The 20,142-nt window shown below is 43.2% G+C and overlaps 1 protein-coding gene across 6 annotated transcripts in view; it reads right to left on the reverse strand.

Annotated features, from left to right (window-relative positions):
- Positions 1-246: 246 nt before the first annotated feature.
- brca2 (BRCA2 DNA repair associated) overlaps positions 247-20,142 on the reverse strand; it is a 177,147-nt gene continuing 157,251 nt past the window's right edge. For all 6 annotated transcript variants that reach the window (XM_068033510.1, XM_068033512.1, XM_068033506.1 and 3 more), the window contains exons 26-27: positions 5,317-5,466; positions 247-1,527 (exon numbers count right to left, since the gene is read on the reverse strand). In XM_068033510.1, coding sequence (XP_067889611.1) covers positions 400-1,527; positions 5,317-5,466 — 1,278 coding nt within the window. In that variant the 3' untranslated portion in view covers positions 247-399. The remainder of the gene's footprint in view (positions 1,528-5,316; positions 5,467-20,142) is intronic.

Raw genomic sequence — 20,142 nt, forward strand, 5'->3', positions numbered from 1 at the left:
TTTTTTCATCCTGGTGACTAGCCAATTAGTATATACCCATGAGCAGTGTTGTGCTGTGACCATACCAGCAGCTATATTGAGAAGGTCTATCCTCACTTCACAGAGCAAATTCATAACAATTGGAAGAAATAATATTTCTGTGATCAGTTTGGCTCATAGCTAAAGTATACTGTGTTTGCAACCCGTGTCACTCAGTGCATGAAGAATGACAAATTATGAAATGGCAGTTAGATCTGACAAAGTACATACAAAAGAAAACCGTTTATTCAAAATTGGTACATTGTGCATTTACAAAATTTCTAGATGTATAATTGGGAGCACCAGCAATGCATGGATCTAGTTTACACCCAAATATTTACTTCAAAACAATGTCCAAATGCAGTGAAAAATGCAACAATTTCATTTTTTCTTCTGCACTTTCTTATGAGACAAAACTTGTTTGTTATCTAAATCATCCTCATCCTGTACTTCAACTTTGTCACCATCACTGTTTTGGCCAGTGACAGTTCTCCTTTTAGACTGGCAAGTGTCTTCACTTGAACTTACAATACTAGATTCATCTTTACGCCTTCTTTTGGACTGTGATACAACAGGTGGATTTTTATCTGGCAAGGCAGTGACTATTTCAAGTTCACGGTCAAGATAAATTTTAACATTTTGTTGCATTGAGGCAGTGTCATTAGAACTGACGACTTTTGCCTTTTCAATCTTGCCTCTATTATTTTCGCTGCTCCCATTTACCCAAGCTTCACAGAGCACCTGAGTATTTATCATTGCAAGCTCTTCATCTGCAACCCAATTATCTTCAACAATTTTGGAAACTTTGCTCTCAAGTTCACTATCAAGATAACCAGCATTTTGTGGCAATAAGACAAGGTCTGTAGTATTGATAATCTGTGATCTTTGCACCTTCCATCTCTCCTTTTCACTGCTCCCATTCGCACACCCTTCAAAAAGTGCCTGTGTATTTATCATTGCAAGTTCCTCATCTGTAACCCAATTGTCTTCAGCTATTTTGGAAATTTGAGATCCAAGATCAATGTCACTATTTTTAACATTTTCAGATGATATGGTAATGTCCTTAGAATTGATGATTTGTGCCTTTCCTTTCTCATTTTTACGGTGCCCATTTGCCCAACCTTCACGAAGTACCTGAGTGTTTATCATTGCAAGTTCCTCATCTGTAACCCATTGATCTTCAGCTATTTTGGAAATTTCAGTCCACTTCAAAGATGATGCCTGGGAAAGTTTATTACTAGCAGTTTGAATTGCTTCTGCACAGCTTTGTGGTGTGACACATCTCCTAGGTGGTCTAAACCCTTTCTGTACAGCTGCTGAAACAGAATTGCAGAGGGGAGACAACGGAACTGGAGAAGGAATTCTAGATAAGAAACTAATTTTTTTCTGCTTCAAACTTGAGGGGGAATCATCAGATGTCATTTTTGTGTTACACAATGCAGATCTGGATCCAGATTCTTCAGCTGCTGAAAGTGTCTGTGGCTTACTTTTAGCATTAGATGAAGTAAGCTGTTAAGGAGCATAACAAGAAAAGAAATCAGTACATTAGGGATTATTGAATCGATGAAACACTTTTATTAACTTTTAAAGATCTGATTCAGCAGAATCTGTTGGATTAAAAATCTTTCTCCTCCAATCTTACATAAGAAATAGGAGCAGGAGTAGGCCATTCAGCCCCTCAAGCCTGCTCCACCATTCAACTAGATCATGGCTGATTTTCTACCTCAACACTACCTTTCTGCATTATCCCCATATTCCTTGACATCTTTATTATCTAGAAATCTATCAATCTCTGTCTTGAATATACTCAATACTGAGCTTCCACAACCCTTTGGGGCAGAGAATTCCAAAGATTCAGAACCCTCTGAAGAAATTCCTCATCTCAGTCCTAAATGGCCTACCTCTTAATCTGAGATTGTGTCTCCTGGTTGAGACTCAGCATTCTGTGCTCACCAGCTATGGTTTCTTGTGCATTCCCCCCCCCGCCCCACCATTGAGAGCAGTACCATCAGCCACCTTGGACGTAAGGTCTGATAATCCCTTCCTAAACCTCTACCCCTTTTAAGACACTACTTAAAACCTCCCTCTTGGACCAAGTTTTTAAATCACCAATCCTCATAACTCTTTGTTTGGCTTGCTGTGAATTTGTATCTGATTAAGCTCCTGTGAAACACCTTGGGACATTTTACTATTTTAATAGTGCTACATAAAAATTACTGTTATTATTTAACTGCACATGACCATATAAATAGAATAAAAACAGAAAGTGCTGGAAATATTCAGCAGGCCTGGCACAGCACCTGTGGAGAGAGAGAGTTGATGTTTCAGGTCAATGACCTTTCATCAGAACTTCTGATGAATGGTCATCGACCTGCAACATTAATTCTCTTTCTCCACAGATGCTGCCAGAGCTGCTGCATATTTCCAGCACTTTGTTTTTATTTCAGATTTCCAGTATCCACAGTATTTTGCTTTCATTTTATCATATAAACAGGGTCACTGGCATGCCACACAGTCAAAACATACAGGACTATCTGAAGTGAGAAACAAACCAGCAGCTTTCCTGAAATTATCAAAAGTCAGTTTTTGGTTTAACACAAACACTAGGTTAATGTGTTTTTTCTGGGAAAAGGTAGATCCAAATTAGGGACTATTAGATTTGGTAGATTTTGGATTTAGAGCTAGACTTCGTTCCCAAAAACTGATATTTTATTTTAATTCTCCAACTACTGCATTGTTAAACAATCCATCTGAAAGATAAAAACAAAGTGCTGGAAATCTTCAGCAGGTCTGGCAGTATCTGTGGAGAGAGAAATAGAGTTAACGTTTCAAGTCAATGACTTTTCGTCAAAATTGGCAAAGGTTAGAAATGTAACAGGTTTTGAGCAATTGAAGTGGGGGCAGGGGAAGAACAGCAACAAAGGGAAGGTCTGTGATAGTTGTAGTAAAAAGACAAGCATTTGTCCGGAGAGAGAGTTAATGGCAGAATAATGAACAGCTCTGTCCATAAGCAAAAACATGAAAAACAAGTTTAAGACCAGTACATGGATTAAAAAAAAATCGAAATGGGGGTCATGGTCTGAAATTGTTGAGTCCAGAAGGCTGTAAAGTGCCTAATCGGAAGATGAGGTGCTGCTCCTCGAGCTTGCATTGAGCTTCGCTGGAACATTGCAGCAGGCTGAGAACAGAAATGTGGGCGTGAGAGCAGGGTGGTAAATGAAAATGGCAATCAACCGGAAGCTAGGGGGTCATGCTTGGTGGTTGACAAGGCCCTCGACTGTATCTGACCTATTTCCTGCACCTCTGCTCTCACCCCTTCCCCTCTTCCCAGAAGCGCAATAGGGTTCCCCTTGTCCTCACTTTCCACCCTACCAGCCTCAGTGTCCAAAGGATCATCCTCTGCCATTTCTGCGACCCCCACCACCAAACACATCTTCCCTCCTCCTCCCCTGTTAGCATTCGGAAGGCACCTTTCCCTGTGACACCCTGGTCCTCTCCTCCATCAGCAGTGGTTAGCACCGCAGCCTCACAGCTCCAGTGACCCGGTTTCAATTCTGGGTACTGTCTGCGCGAAGTTTGCAAGTTCTCCCCGTGTCTGCGTGGGTTTCCGCCGGGTGCTCCGGTTTCCTCCCACCTCCAAAGACTTGCAGGTTGATAGGTAAATTGGCCATTGTAAATTGCCCCTAGTGTAGGTAGGTGGTCGGAGAATGGTGGGGATGTGGTAGAGCATATGGGGTTAATGCAGGATTAGTATAAATGGGTGGTTGTTGGTCGGCACAGACTCGGTGGGCCGAAGGGCCTGTTTCAGTGCTGTATCTCTAAATAAATAAAAATAAAAATCCCCGACACCTTGTGCCCTTCCCACGGCACTTTCCCATGCAATCACAGGAGCTGTAACACCAGCCCTTTTACGACTACTCTCCTCACTATCCAAGGTTCCAAACACTCATTTCCAGGAGAAGCAGTGATTTACTTGTACGTCTCTCAATTTAATATACTGTACTTGATGCTCACAATGCAGTCTCCTCTACACAGATAGCGTGACTGCTTTGCAGAACACCTCCAGTCAGCAAGCATGACCTCGAGCTTCCAGTTGCTCGTCATTTAAATTCACCACCTTGCTCTCATGCCCACATTTCTGTTCTCAGCCTGCTGCAGTGTTCTAGTGAAGCTCAATGCAAGCTCGAAGAACAGCACTGCATCTTCCGATTAGGCACTTTACAGCCTTCTGGACTCAACACTGAGTTCAACAATTTCAGACCATGATCCCCATTTTGATCTTTTATTAAACCATGTGCCAGTCTTAAAACTTGTTTTTCATGTTTTTGCTTTCGGACACAGCCGTTCATTATTCTGCCATTAACACTGTCTCTGAACAAATGCTTTGTTTTTTATTACAACTATAGCCACTCTCTTTGCCTTTTGTTCCATGACATCTTTTGTCATTTAATCTCTCCCGCCCTCCCCTCATCACAGAACTTTCCTTTGTTGCTCTTCCCCCCCACCTCTTTCACTTGCTCAAAGCCTATTACATTTATAACCTTTGCCAGTTCTGATGAAAGGTCATCGATCTGAAATGTGAACTTTTTTAAAAATTTATTTTATTTTTTTTTATTTAGAGATACAGCACTGAAACAGGCCTTTCGGCCCACCGAGTCTGTGCCGACCATCAACCACCCATTTATACTAATCCTACACCAGTTCCATATTCCTACCACATCCCCACCTGTCCCTATATTTCCCTACCACCTACCTATACTAGGGGCAATTGCTAATGGCCAATTTACCTATCAACCTGCAAGTCTTTGGCATGTGGGAGGAAACCGGAGCACCCGGAGAAAACCCACGCAGACACAGGGAGAACTTGCAAACTTCACACAGGCAGTACCCAGAATTGAACCCGGGTCGCTGGAGCAGTGAGGCTGCGGTGCTAACCACTGCGCCGCCTGTGTTTGTCTCCACAGATGCTGCCAAGCCTGCTGAGTAGTTCCAGCACTTTGTTTTTATTTCAGATTTCCAGTAAGCGCAGTATTTTACTTTTATTTCCATCTTTAAAATATTTTGTTTGTAACAATGAATAATCTATTCAAATAGGCACAAGGTACACCAGAATGAATTTATCTTACTTCAAATATTTCTTAAAAATGTTGATCACAGAAATGATTTTTTTTCACTGTATAAAAATGTTCCTGCCTGACAAGTGTTTTTGTGGAAAAACTAGCAAATAAAAAAATTAATTATGAAAGTAAAATATACTTATGATAAAGGGAGATTTTAGTAGAATGCATTTACACATACCACAGTGCTATTAACTGGAACAAAACTGGACTTCCTGTGAGTCGGAGCAAGAAGATGAGCATCAAAATCTCTGGACAACTTTGAAGTATTTACTGTCTCAAGCAGAGTCATCACTTTTTCCTCAGTGTGCTTGATGAAACTCTGTAGGTTCTAAAGCAAGACATTAAGAATGTACAATTGTTAATAAACTGAAAAACCTTATATATGGTATTGAGTTCAGATTTTTAAGGTGGTGGTAATGATGCAAATTGTAGATATTACTTCAGTGACAAATCAGGCAAACATAGAAAAAATATTTTAACGTGTTTGTATTTATGAAGCTCATAAAGAGCCGAAAGAATTTATACCTTTAATAACTACAGCAACTTGTATGTTAATCCGTTTGACACAATCTCTTTAATAACGCGTGCAAAATTAATTTACTGTTTACTTAAGTTCATTTGACCAAAATAAAGTCATACCAGTATTTCAATATGGAACTGGCAACAATGCCATAGATGCCAGTCTCGCTCTGCCAGTCATTTAAAGAACACTTTTCAGCTCACTGATGCTAAATCAAATCAATTTTATACAACTGGCATTAACCAACTTCACCCTCAGCAAATCTGATATCCCAAAATATTGCTCTTCATCTTAGATCAGCCTAGATTATGCACTAAAGTCTATAATGTTTCTGTAAATTCTGATGAGATAAACTTGTTTAAAGTGGTGTAGACTTCTCAAAGCATTGATGGCAAATTGGAAACATGCTCCTTCAATTACTTAGCTGGTTACAGCTGTACATAGCTGACCCAAGAAGCCACTGCCTGTAGTGAGCAAATCATGAACAAAGAGGCAGCAAAAATAGTTGGTCTCCAAGTTTCTCTCCAATAAGGGAAAGATGGGCAGCCAATTGATATTTCAGGGCAACCTACACTTTTAAGCATGGGTTCAGTGCCTATATCCTCTCCATCATGAAGGCTCTTTATTGCCACCTCAGTGACATTCTTCACCCCCAACATCCAATGCATCAAAATTTAAAATCCTTGAAGTTTTTTTAATTTCTCCTTGGTTTCATCCCAACCTATCTCTGCAAACTCTGCTCATGCTATATTCGCCCTCCATTCCCTTTGATGTTTCCAGTGGCAGCGGAGCCCTCAGCATTTTAAAACTTATCTCTTCAATCATGGTTTAGATCACCGCTGCTTCAGCATCAATTTTTCTCACTCTCATCTCTGCCATGTGTTTAAATTAAGTGCACTGTACAAATGAAATTATTACTGCAGGATAAAGAGGGAAAATAGAAAAAGCTTCTTGTTTTGTATATGTACCCACTGTGTCCAGTGGAAAAAAGATAAAACAGTAATGCCACCTGAGGAATTATTAATGTTGTTATACAAAATCCCTCTCATTTAAAAAATACAAGGGCCAATACCACCATTATAACAGCAAGGAGAGGAATTTGTTATGTTAAATATTCAGGATTACTCACCCCATATCCCCAGTGTTCCCTGGTACAAGTGCACATATGATGGCACTGCTGACAGTAATTTCTACCTTTATATGTTGAAGTATCAAAATCGTAAACTCTTGGAACAATTTTTAGATTTTACCTGGATGAACTGCCCACTAAAGGAGCAGAGTTTGGTTAGAAGAACTGCTAAACTGACTGTTCAAGAGGGCATATTGAGAAGATTGACAAAACTCAAAAAGTGCTACGTCTGTCTGGAATGCGACAAATAAGGAAGCCTTGAAAGACAGTGCGAGACCACTGTAAATACCAAGTGCTTTTTGCTAGAATCAGGCTGTGTAACCACAGGAAAGAGAGAATGGAAAATTGGCGAGAGAGATTTAAGAATGGTACAAGACTGTCCAGGAAACCGACCAGTGCTCAGTGCATGTGTCAGACCAGAAGAATGCGGCGCAGGAAGCCGGTGGTTTGTTAACCTCTTATCAGGAGTGTGGGCATGTTCAGAGACACCAGAAGAGGTGGCAGAGAATAAAAGAGAGAGACAGCAGGGGAACAGCACAGATCTGATCGGACACACCAGTAAGCGCAGAGCATGGGGACATCATGGACCTGATCAGACGCACGAGCAGTGGCAGCGGTGAATAAAAGAGAGAGAGAGTGGGGAATAAACAGATCAGCCATGATCTTAATGAATGGCAGAGCAGGCTCGAGGGGCCGAATGGCCTACTTCTGCTCCTAATTCATATGTTCATACGGAAACAGCGCAGACCTGATCGGAGACACCAGCAGTGGCAGTATAGGATGAGGGGCAGAAAAGAACAGGGGAACAGCGCGGACCTGATCAGAGACAACAGTAGCGGCAGCAGTGGATTAAAAAAAAGTGAGTGAGCACGGGGCAACAGCGCAGACCTGACTGGACACACCAGCAGCGGCGACAGACAATAAAAGCGCACGGGGGAACAGCATGGACCTGTTCAGAGACAATAGTAGTGGCAGCAGAGGATAAGAGAGAAGGACAGCGCGAGCTGCAGTGCAGACCTGATCGGTCACACTAGCAGAGGATATGAGAGAGAGAGAGAGAGGGAGGGAGGTTGGGGTGGGGGGTGGCAGGGAAACAGATCTGACCTGATCAGTGTATTTCCAAAAATGCAAGGAGTGATGTCAGAGGACAGCAGGGAGGTGACAGGTGAATAATAGTTTTTTTTATATAAACTATGCCAGTGCTTTAAACTAGGAACAGGAAACTATAAAGTGCTGTATTAAATTTATAGCTAATTAGTTAAACTAATTAATAAAATTTCAATCGGGATAAGTATAACAGCAAAATAATTTTAAAAATGAGCACAGAACAGGTCTAGAGACATTAATTAAAATGTACAGTTTAAACAAGGTACAAACTAGATTCTAAAAAAGGGAATAGAGATTTTTTTTACATCAAGGATGGCAACTGAGACCTGTTGCTTGCAATTCCTGCACCACGTGGGAACCTCAAGACACTTGGTGTGTAGAAACTGTCTCCAGCTGCTTGAGCTCAAGCTCAGCATTTCAGAGCTCGAGAGGCAGCTGGAGTCACTGTGAAGCATCAGGGAGGATGAGGGTTTCCTGGATCGTACATCCGAGGAGGTGGTCATCCCACAGGCAGAGAGTGTTCATAATAGTAGATGGGTGGCCATCTGGAAGAGTAGGAACAGGCAGGAGGTGCAGAAGTCTTAGGGGTGTGTGCTACTCAAACTGATAGCTTTGGGGACTGCACAGGAGGGAATAGTAAAGAACAGAAATGAAGTTGTTATAAGAGATTCCATAGTTAGGGGGCAGACAGGCATTTCTGTAACCATCGTAAGTCCCGCAGGGTGTATTGTCTCCCTGACGTCAGGGTAAAGGACATCACGGAGAGGATCCATAATATTCTGCAGGAGAAAGGGAGTGAGCCAGAAGTTGTGGGACATGTCAGTATCAACGAGAGAGAGAAAGAGTAGGTATTGAGGTCCTAAGGCCAGATTTTCAGGAGCAGGGGAGGAAGTTAAAAAGTAGGAGTTCAAAAGGTGGTAATCTCTGGATTACTGCCAGCGTCACCCGTTAGCAAGAGTAGAAATAGGAAGATAGGGTGGATCAATGCGTGGCTTGAAGCATGCTGCAGGAGGGAGGGCTTCAGATTCTTGGGACATTGGGACCAGTTCTGGGGCAGGAGGCACCTGTTCAAAAGGGACATCAAAGTGCTCATCGGGAGGTTCAATATAATGGTTGGGGAGGGTTTAAACTAAATTGACAGGGGAATGGGCACCAGCTAATAGAAGTAGGAGAGAGGAATAAAGTCCATAAAGAAATTAAGAGTGCTGGATAGAAGAGAGGGAAGGAGTACTATATTAGATGGGACCAGACTAATAAGGGCCACAAGGAATACAAAGGCAGGTTTACAATGTTTGAATGTAAACGCACAAAGTATAGTGAATAAGGTTGGTGAGCTGCAAGCACAAATAGCGGCATAGGAATATGATGTAATGGCAATAATGGAAACCTGGCTTAAAAATGGTGAGGACTGGGCACTTAATATTCAAGGATACAAAGTATTCAGCAAAGATAGGGAAGGGAAAAGGGAGGTGGGGTGCCAGCACTGCTCAGAAAAGCCACTGTAGTTCTGGAAAGGGAGGATGATCGTGAGGGGACAAGGACGAAATTTGTTTGATTAGAGTTGAGAAGCAACTGGGGGTATTCTATAGGCCTCCAAATAGTGAGAGAGAGATAGAGGAGTAAATCTGCAGGGAAATCACAGATATGTGCAAGAACAATAGAGTGGTGATATTGGGGGGTTTTAATTACCTAAATATCGATTGCAATAACGTTAGAGTAAAAAGTAAGTAGGGTGGAGAACTTCTGAAATGTGTTCAGCAGAACTTCCTTGGCCAGTACATTCTCAGTCCAACTAGGATGGAGGCATTGTTGGTGGGGAATGAGGTGGACCAAGTGTCTGTGGTGAAAAACACTTGGCTAACAGTGATCATTATTTCATCAGGCTTAGATTAGTAATGGAGAAGAGCAAGGAACAATCTAAAGTAGAACTTCTAAATTGAAGAGGACTAACTTCAATAGGATGAGAGAGGATATGGTCAAGGTAAAATGGAACTGAAGATTGACAGGAAAAACAGTAGCCAAATAATGGGTTATCTTGGAGGAGGAAATGTTTTAGGTACAGGCTAGGTATGTCTCAACAAGGGCGAAAGGTAAGGGAAACAAATCCAGGGCTTTCTGGATGATGAGGGAGACAGACAAAAAAGAAAGAGAGGGTGTAAGATGCGTGTCCAGTGAATTTTTCAAATAAGAACCAGGCCAAGTACAATAAATTAAAAGGGGAAGTGAAGAGAAAAATAAGACCGGCAAAGAGAGAATATGAGTTTATAATGGCAGTTAACATAAAAGGGAACCCAAAAATTTTCTACTCACATGTAAGTAGAAAGCAGGTAGTAAGATGTGGGATGGGGCCTATTAGGAATAAAGAGGGTGATATATACTTAGAGGCACAGGGCAAGGCTGGAATACTTAATGAGTACTTTGTATCAGTGTTTACTAAGGAAGAGGAGGCTGACAAAATATCTGTAGAACTGGTGATGGTCGAGGTAATGGATGGGGTGAAAACTGATAGGAAGGATGTATTGGAAAGGATGGCTGTGCTTAGAGTGGATCAGTCCCTGGTCTAGATGCCCTGCATCCCAGGTTGCTCAAGGAAGCGGGAGTGGAGATAGTGGAAGGGCTTGCCATCATCTTCCAATCTTCCTTAGATACAGCAGAGGGGAGGTGCCAGAGGATTGGAGATTGGCAAATGTGACACCCATATTCAAGAAAAGGTGTAAGGTCATTCCTAGTAACTACAGCCAGGTCAGTTTAATTTCAGTGGTAAAGTTTTAGCAACAATAATCAGAGGGGGAAAAAATCAAGAGGTACTTTAAAAAAAAAATGTATTTCATGGGATGTGGGTGTCGCTAGCCAGGCCAGCATTTATTGCCCATCCCTAATTGCCCATGAGAAGGTAGTGGTGAGCTGCCTTCTTGAACCACTGCAGTCCATCTGGGGTAGAAACATAGAAAATAGGAGTAGGAGTAGGCCATTCGGCCCTTCAAGCCTGCTCCGCCATTCATTATGATCATGGCTGATCATCCAACTCAGTAACCTGTTCCCGCTTTCGCCCCATACCCTTTGATCCCTTTAAACCCAAGAGCTATATCTAACTCCTTCTTAAAAACATACAATGTTTTGGCCTCAAATGCTAGCTGTGGTAGCAAATTCCACAGGTTCACCACTCTCTGGGTGAAGAAATTTCTCCTCATCTCAGTCCTGAATGGTTTACTCCATATCCTTAGACTATGACCCCCAGTTCTGGACTCCCCCACCATCGGGAACATCCTTCCTGCATCTACCCTGTCAAGTCCTGTTAGAATTTTATAGGTTTCGATGAGATCCCCCCTCACAGTTCTGAACTCCAGCGAATATAATCCAGCCGACTCAATCTCTCCTCATACGTCAGTCCTGCCATCCCAGTAATCAGTCTGGTAAACCTTCGCCGCACTCCTTCTATAGCAAGAACATCCTTACTCAGATAAGGAGACCAAAACTGCACACAATATTCCAGGTGTGGCCTCACCAAGGTCCTGTAAAACTGCAGCAAGACATCCCTGCTCCTGTACTCAAATCCTCTCGCTATGAAGGCCAACATACCATTTGCCTTTTTTACCGCCTGTTGCACCTGCATGCTTATCTTCAGCGACAGGTGTACGAGAACACCCAGGTCTCCTTGCATATTCCCCTCTCTCAGTTTATAGCCGTTCAGATAATAATCTGCCTTCCTGTTTTTGCTACCAAAGTGGATAACCTCACATTTATCCACATTATACTGCATCTGCCATGCATTTGCCCACTCACTCAAATTGTCCAAATCACCCTGAAGCCCCTCTGCATTCTCCTCACAACTCACCCTCCCACCCAGTTTTGTGTCATCTGCAAAGTTGGAGATATTACATGTAGTTTCCTCATCTAAATCATTAATATATATTTTGAATAGCTGGGGTCCTAGCACCGATCCCTGCAGTGCCCCACTAGTCACTGCCTGCCATTCTGAAAAAGGGCCATTTATCCCTACTCTTTGTTTCCTGTCTGCCAACCTAATTTTCTATCCATCGCAATACACTACTCCCAATCCCATGTGCTTTAATTTTACACGCTAATCTCTTATGTGGGACTTGGTCAAAAGCCTTCTGAAAGTCCAAATAAACCACATCCACTGGCTCCCCCTCATCAACTCCACTAGTTACATCCCCGAAGAATTCTAGTACATTTGTCAAGCATGATTTCCCTTTCGTAAATCCATGCTGACGCTGTCCAATTCTACTACTGTTCTCCAAGTGCTCTGCAGGTACACCCACGGTGCAATCAGGAAGGGAGTTCCAGGATTTTGACCCATGACAGTGAAGGAACTGTAACATAGTTCCAAGTCAGGATGGTGCGTGACTTGGAGGGGAACTTTCAGGTGTGGTGTTCCCACGCATCTGCTGCCCTTGTCCTTCTAGGTGGTAGAGGTTGTGGGTTTGGAAGGTGCTGCCCGAGTAGCCTTGGTGCGTTGCTGCATCTTGTAGAAGGTACACACTGCTGCCACTGTGCGTCGGTGATGGAGGGAGTGAATGTAGTGGATGGGTGTCAATCAAGCGGGCTGCTTTGTCCTGGATGGTGTCGAGCTTCCTGAGTGTTGTTGGAGCTGCACCCATCCAGGCAAGTGGAGAGTATTCCATCACACTCCTGACTTGTGCCTTGTAGATGGTGGACAGACTTTCGGGAGTCAGGTGGTGAGTTGCTGCAGGATTCCTAGTCTCTGACCTGCTCTTGTAGCCACGGTATTTATATGGCTACTCCAGTTTAGTTTCTGGTTAACAGTAACCCCCAGGATGTTGATAGTGGGGGATTCAGCGATCATAATGCCATTGAATGTCAAGGGGAGATGGTTAGATTCTCTCTTGTTGGAGATGGTCATTGCCTGGCACTTGTGTGGCATGAATGTTACTTGCCACTGATCATAGGAAGATAGGAACAGGAGTAGGCCATTCAGCCCCACGAGCCTGTCCCGCCATTCAATGAGATCATGGCTGATCCACAGCCTAACTCCACATACCTGCCTTTGGCCCATATCCCTTAATATCTCTGCTTAACAAAAATCTATCCATCTCAGATTTAAAATTAACAACTGTTCTAGCTTCAACAGGTTGTTGACGGTCGGCACAGACTCGGTGGGCCGAAGGGCCTGTTTCAGTACTGTATCTCAAAAAAAAAAACAGCTGTTTGTGGGAGAGAGTTCCAAACCTCTACCACCCTTTGCGTGAAGAGGGCTTCCTAACATCTCTCCTGAACGGTCTGGTCCTAATTTTTAGACTATGCCCCCTAGTTTTAGAATCTCCAACCAGTGGAAATAGTTTATCTTTATCTAGCCTGTCTTTTCCTGTTAATATTTTGAAGACGTCAATCAGATCACCCCTTAACCTTCTAAATTCTAGGGAAAACAGGCCTAATTTGTTTAATCTCTCCTCATAACTTAACCCCTGCAGTCCAGGTATCATTCTTGTAAACCTACGTTGCACTCCCTCCAAGGCCAATATATCCTTCCTAAGGTGTGGTGCCCAGAACTGCTCACAGGACTCCAAGTGGGGTCTAACCAGGGTTTTGTACAGCTGCAGCATATACTCTGTGTCTCTATACTCCAATCCACTAGATATAAAGGCTAGCATTCCATTAGCCTTTTTGATTATTTTCTGCACTTTCTCGTGGCAAGTCTCTTTGGACATCCACTGTATTTAACCTCTTCCCATTTAGAAAGTACCCTGCTCTATCCTTTTTTGGTCCAAAATGGATAACCTCACACTTGCCCGCAATGACATCCATCTACCACAGTTTTGCCCACTCACCTAGTCTGTCAATATCTCTTTGCAATTTTATGCTATCATCTAGGCTGTCTACAATGCCGCCTAACTTTGTATTATCAGCAAATTTGGATATATGACTTACTATGCCATCATCCAAGTCGTTAATGAATACTGTGAATAATTGAGGCCCCAACACAGATCCGTGCGGGACACCACTAGTTACATCCTGCCAATCGGAGTATTTTCCCATTATCCCCCCACTCTGTTGCTTACCACTCAACCAATTTTCTAACCATGTCAATAATTTGCCCTCAGCTCCATGGGCTTCTACCTTAGTTAACAGTCTCTTATGTGGGACTTTATCAAATGCCTTCTGGAAGTCCATATAAATAACATCCAAAGACACTCCACTGTCCACTACCTTAGTCACCTCTTCAAACAGTTCAATGAGATTTGTCAGGCGTGACTTTCCCATCATGAATTCATGCTGGCTGTCCCTGATTAACAAATTTTTCTAGGTGTTCAGTCACCCTATCCTTGATTATAGACTCCAGCAACTTGCCCACCACAGATGTCAGGCTAACTGGTAATTTCCTTTGTTCCCCCTTTCACCCTTCTTAAAAAGTGGAGTGACATGTGCAACTTTCCAATCCAGAGGGACCACTCCTGAACCTAGGGAACTCTGAAAGACTATAGTTAGGGCATCTACAATGTGCTCCCCTACTTCCTTTAACACTCGCGGATGGAAACCGTCAGGTCCTGGGGATTTCTCACTCTCGAGTTCCATTAATTTCCTTGTGACTGATTAACTTACGTTAATTGTATTAAGTCCCTGTCCCCTATCAGCAATTAATTTTTTCGGGACTTCCGGCAAGTTATCATCCTTTTCAACTGTAAATACTGAGGCAAAGTAATTGTTCAAAATGTCTGCCATTTCCCCATTATCAATGACAATATCTCCAGTTTCAGCTTTTAATGGGCCTACATTGCTCTTGACCACCCGTTTTCTCTTTATGTAACTATAAAATTTCTTCTTATTGATTTTGATGTCCCTTGCAAGTATCCTTTCAAAATCTCTTTTAGTAGCTCTTATAAGCTGCTTTGTGACCCTTTGCTGGTCTTTGTATCAATCCCATTCGGTCGGATCTGTGCTGCGTGTTGCATTTTTGTAAGCCATTTCTTTTTGTTTTATGCTCTCCCTAATCTCTTTAGTTGTCCATGGCTGTTCTTCTGTGAAGTGGAGCTTTTTCCTCTCGGGGTATAGACTCGCTCTGTATTTCGTTAAATGTTTCTTTAAATATTCTCCACTGTACTTCAGTCGTTTGACCCATTAACAGATCTATCCAGTTTACCATGGACAGTCTCTATCTCATCCCCGTAAAGTCAGCCTTACCCAAGTCTAAAATTCTAGTAGCTGATTCGTGCTTTTCACTTTCAAAACGCTGCCTTGAATTCGATCATGTTGTGATCACTATTTGATAAGTGTTCACGCAGTTAGGCTACTAATTAAATTTAGCTCATTCCTCATAACTAAATCTAATATTGCCTGTCCCCTTGTTACATCTAGGACATATTGCTGTAGGAAACTATCCCAGACACATTCCAGAAATTCACTACCTTTCTGACAGATGCTAGTCTGCCTCTCCCAATCTATGTGTAAGTTAAAATCCCCTATTAATACTACTCTGCCTTTGTTACACACTTGCCTAATTTGTGCATTTATACAATCTAACACCACAGAACTGCTACCAGGGGGTCTATACCCAACACCAATTAGAGTTTTAGATCTTTTTCTGTTCCTCAATTCCACCCATAAGGTCTCCACTGGATGCTTTCCCTTCATTATATCCTCCCTCACCAATGAGGTGATATTATTTCTAATCAGTAAGGCTACTCCACCCCCTCTGTCATTTTCCCTGTCTCTCCTGTAAACTTTATAACCAGGCATATTTAGTTCCCAGTCCCGACCATCCTGCAGCCACGTCTCCGCAATGGCCACCACATCATAATTTTCCATTTGAATTTGCGCCTGCAGTTCATCTAGTTTATTTCTCACACTCTGTGCATTTGTATACAGAACTCTTATTTGGGCTGTACCCCCTAACCTGTCCCTCAGCACTTATGCATTATTCGCCTGTTTATTATTTCTCTCTTCTGGTTTAACCAGTATACTTCTTGCAGTTTGGTAACAATCAGCCTCACCACTAACCTGTACTCTTACCTTCTCCTTTAACTTCCTGTTTTTCCATGCAACTGAACCCTCCCCCCCACTATTTAGTTTAAAGCCCTATCTACAGCCCTAGTTATACGATTCGCCAGGACTCCAGTCCCAGCATGATTCAGATGGAGCCCGTCCCATCGGAACAGCTCCCTCCTTCCCCAGTACTGGTGCCAATGTCGCATGAATTCGAACACATTTCTCCCACACCAATCTTTGAGCCACGCATTTACCTCTTTAATTTAATTTTTATTTATTTATTTAGAGATACAGCACTGAAACAGGCCCTTCGGCCCACCGAGTCTGTGCCGATCAACAACCTCCCATTTATACTAACCCTACAGTAATCCCATATTCCCTATCACCTACCTATACTAGGGGCAATTTACAACGGCCAATTTACCTATCACCTGCAAGTCTTTTGGATGTGGGAGGAAACCGGAGGACCCGGCGAAAACCCACGCAGACACAGGAAGAACTTGCAAACTCCGCACAGGCAGTACCCAGAATCGAACCCGGGTCCCTGGAGCTGTGAGGCTGCGGTGCTAACCACTGCGCCATTAATCTTATTGACCCTTTGCCAATTTGCTCGTGGCTCAGGTAGTAATCTAGAGATTACCACCTTTTTGGTTCTACTTTTTAATTTAGCCCCTAGCTGCTCATATTCTCTCAGCAGAACCTCTAACCTCGTTCTACCTATATCGTTGGTATCTACATGGACCACGATGACTGGATCTTTCCCCTCCCACTCCAAGTTCCTCTGCAGCCCAGTTGAGATATCCCGAACCCTGGCACTAGGTAGGCAACAGAGCCTTCAGGACTCTCAATCCTGGCCACAGAGAACAGTGTCTATGCCCCTAACTATACTATCCCCGATTAAGACTACATTTCTCTTTTCTCGCCCGACTTGAATGGCTCCCTCTACCATGGTGCTGTGGTCAGTTTGCTCATCCTCCCTACAGTCTCTGCTTTCGTCCACACAGGGAGCAAGAATCTCGAACCTGTTGAACCAGGGACAATGGCTGAGGCTCCTGCAGCACTACTTCCTGGATCCCTCTACCTGCCTCACTCATAGTCACACCCTCCTGTTCCTGACCACTGGGCGAATTCACGGTAGTTAATCTAAGGGGTGTGACTGCCTCCTGAAACACAGCGTCCAGGTAACTCTCCCCCTCCCTGATGTATCGCAGAGTTGATATCATCAACTCTGAGCCGGAGTTCCCCGAGCAGCCAACACTTGCTACAGATGTTGTCACTCGGAACCACACTGGGGTCCACCAGCTCCCACATCATGCAGGTACAACACATCACCTGGCTCTGCATCTCAATTTAATTATATTTTAATTTGTTTTTCAAATTTCCGACTGATCTTTAGTTTTTAATCCGTAAAATGTCTCCTATTCACCTTTAATCTGAAATCAATTTAGAATGGGTAATTCAAATTAGCAGTTACTTACCAACCAATGAGCTTTACAGTTTTCCTGTGTTGTCACTGTTTTTTATCCCACTGTTTTTACTCCCTTAAATTACCCAAAAATTAGATTTACACTAGGTACCTTGGTTCCCCCCAAAAAACACTACCTACTATATTAAAAAGAACTGCAGACCTTTCTCTTTAGTTACTTACCGAGCTATTTAGAGTTATTCTCTAACAGCTGTTACTCACCAACCAAGCCCAAGTCTGGATATTGTCCAGGTCTTGCTGCATTTCTACATAGACCCCTTCAATATCTGAGGAATTGCGAATGGTGAACATTGAGCAATCAGCAGCGAACATCTCCACTTCTGACCTTATGATGGAGGGAAGGTCATTGATGAAGCAGCTGAAGATGGTTGGGCCTAGGACACTCCCCTGAGGAACTCCTACAGTGATTTCCTGGAGCCGAGATGATTGCCCTCCAACAACCACCACCATCTTCCTTTGTGCTAGGTACGATTCCAACCAACGGAGAGTTTTTCCCCTGATTTCCATTGACTCCAGTTTTGCTAGGGCTCCTTTATGCCATACTCGGTCAAATGTTGCCTTGATGTCAAGGGCAGTCACTCCCATCACACTTCTTGAGTTCAGCTCTTTTGTCCATGTTTGAACCAAGGCTGTAATGAGGTCAGGAGCTGAGTGGCCCTGGTGGAACCCAAAGTGAGCGTCACTGAGCAGGTTATTGCTAAGCAAGTGCTGCTTGATTGTACTGTCAACACCTTCCATCACTTTACTGACGATCGAGAGTAGAGTGATTGGGCAGTAATGGGCCAGATTGGATTTGTCTTGCTTTTTGTGTACAGGACATACCTGGGCAATTTACAACATTGCCAAGTAGATGCCAGTGTTGTAGCTGTATTGGAACAGCTTGGCTAGGGGCACGGCATGTTCTGGAGCACAGGTCTTCAGTACTATTGCCGGAATATTGTCAGGGCCCATAGCCTTTTGCGTAACCAGTGCCTTTAGTCGTTTCTTGATACCATGCGGAGTGAATCGAATTGACTGAAGACTGGCATCTTTGATGCTAGGGACTTCAGGAGGAGGCAGAGATGGAACATCCACTCGGCACTTTCGCCTGAAGATGGTTGCAAATGCTACAGCCTTATCTACTACACTGATGCGCTAGCCGCCCCCCCCACCCAATCATTAAGGATGGGGATATCTGTGGAGCCACCTCCTCCGGTTAGTTGTTTAATTGTCCACCACCATTCACGACTGGATGTGGCAGGATTGCAGAGCTTAGATCTGATCTGTTGGTTGCGGGATCGCTTAGCTCTGTCTATCGCATGCTGCTTACGCTGTCTGGCATGAAGGTACTCATGGCTTCACCAGGTTGACACCTCATTTTGAGGTATGCCTGGTGCTGCTCCTGACATGCCCTCCTGCACTCTTCATTTAAACAGGGTTGATCCCCTGGCTTGATAGTAATGGTAAATGGGGGGATATGCTGGGCCATGAGGTTACAGATTGTGGATGACTACAATTCTGCCGCTGCTGATGGTCCACAGCGCCTCATGGATGCCCAGTTTTGCATTGCTAGAACTGTTTGAAATCTATTCCACTTAGCACGGTGGCAGTGCCACACAACACGATGGAGGGTATCCTCAATGTGAGGATGGGACTTAGTCTCTACAAGGACTGTGCGGTGGTCACTCCTACCAATATGGTCATGGACAGATGCAGCTGTGGCAGGTAGATTGGTGAGGATGAGGTCAAGTATGTTATTCCCTCTTGTTGGTTCCCTCACCAATTGCCACAGCCCCAGTCTGGCAGCTATGTCCTTTAGGACTCGGTCAGTAGTGGTGCTACTGAACCACTCTTGGTGATGGACATTGAAGACTTGGAGAGGTTTGAGTTAATTAAGGATAGCGCGTATGAATTTGTAAAGGACAGATCGTGCTTGAATAATTTAATTGATTTTTTGATGAAGTAACATGGAAGGTTGATGAAGGGAAAGCAATGGATGTCTACATGGATTTTAGGAAAGAGTTCGAAAAAGTATCATCTAAAAGGTTGGTTAACAAAATTGAGGCACATGGAATAGGAGGGTCAGCGTCAGCGTGGATAAAAAATTGGCTTAACGACAGAAAATAGCACACCATGGTAAATGGTTGCTTTTCAGAATGGAGGATGGTCAACAGTCGTGCTCCCCAAGGTTCAGTGCAAGGAACACTGCTTTTTTGATGTATATAAATGATCTGGATTTTGGAATACAGAATAACATTTCAAAATTTGCTGACAATATCAAACTTGGAGGTCTAGTAGACAATGAGGATGATACCAAACAACTGCAACAGGACATAGATTGGCTACCAGAATGGGCAGACAAGTGGCAGATGGAATTTAATACAGAAGTGCAAGATGCTGCATTTTGGAAGAAGGGATAGGGAAAGGCAAAAGAGACTAAATGGCACAGTTCTAAAGATTGTGGAAGGACAGAGGGGACCTGGGGGTTCATGTGCATAGATCTTTGAAGGTGGCAGCACATATAGAGAAAGTAGTTAGCAAAGCATATGGGAATTTAGGATTCGTAAATAGAAGTCTTGAGTACAAACGCAGGGAAGTTATGCTGTACCTTTATAAAGTTTGGTTAGGCCACAGCTAGAGTAATGCATCCAATTCTGGTTACACTTTAGGAAGGATGTGGGAATCCTTGAGAGAGTGTAGAGGAGATTTACCAGAATGGTTCCAGGAATAAGGGATTTTATTTATTTATTTATTTAGAGATACAGCACTGAAACAGGCCCTTCGGCCCACCGAGTCTGTGCCGACCAAGAACCACCCA

The sequence above is a fragment of the Heterodontus francisci genome, chromosome 6, assembly GCF_036365525.1.
Source record: "Heterodontus francisci isolate sHetFra1 chromosome 6, sHetFra1.hap1, whole genome shotgun sequence".
Classification (NCBI taxonomy): Eukaryota; Metazoa; Chordata; class Chondrichthyes; order Heterodontiformes; family Heterodontidae; genus Heterodontus; species Heterodontus francisci.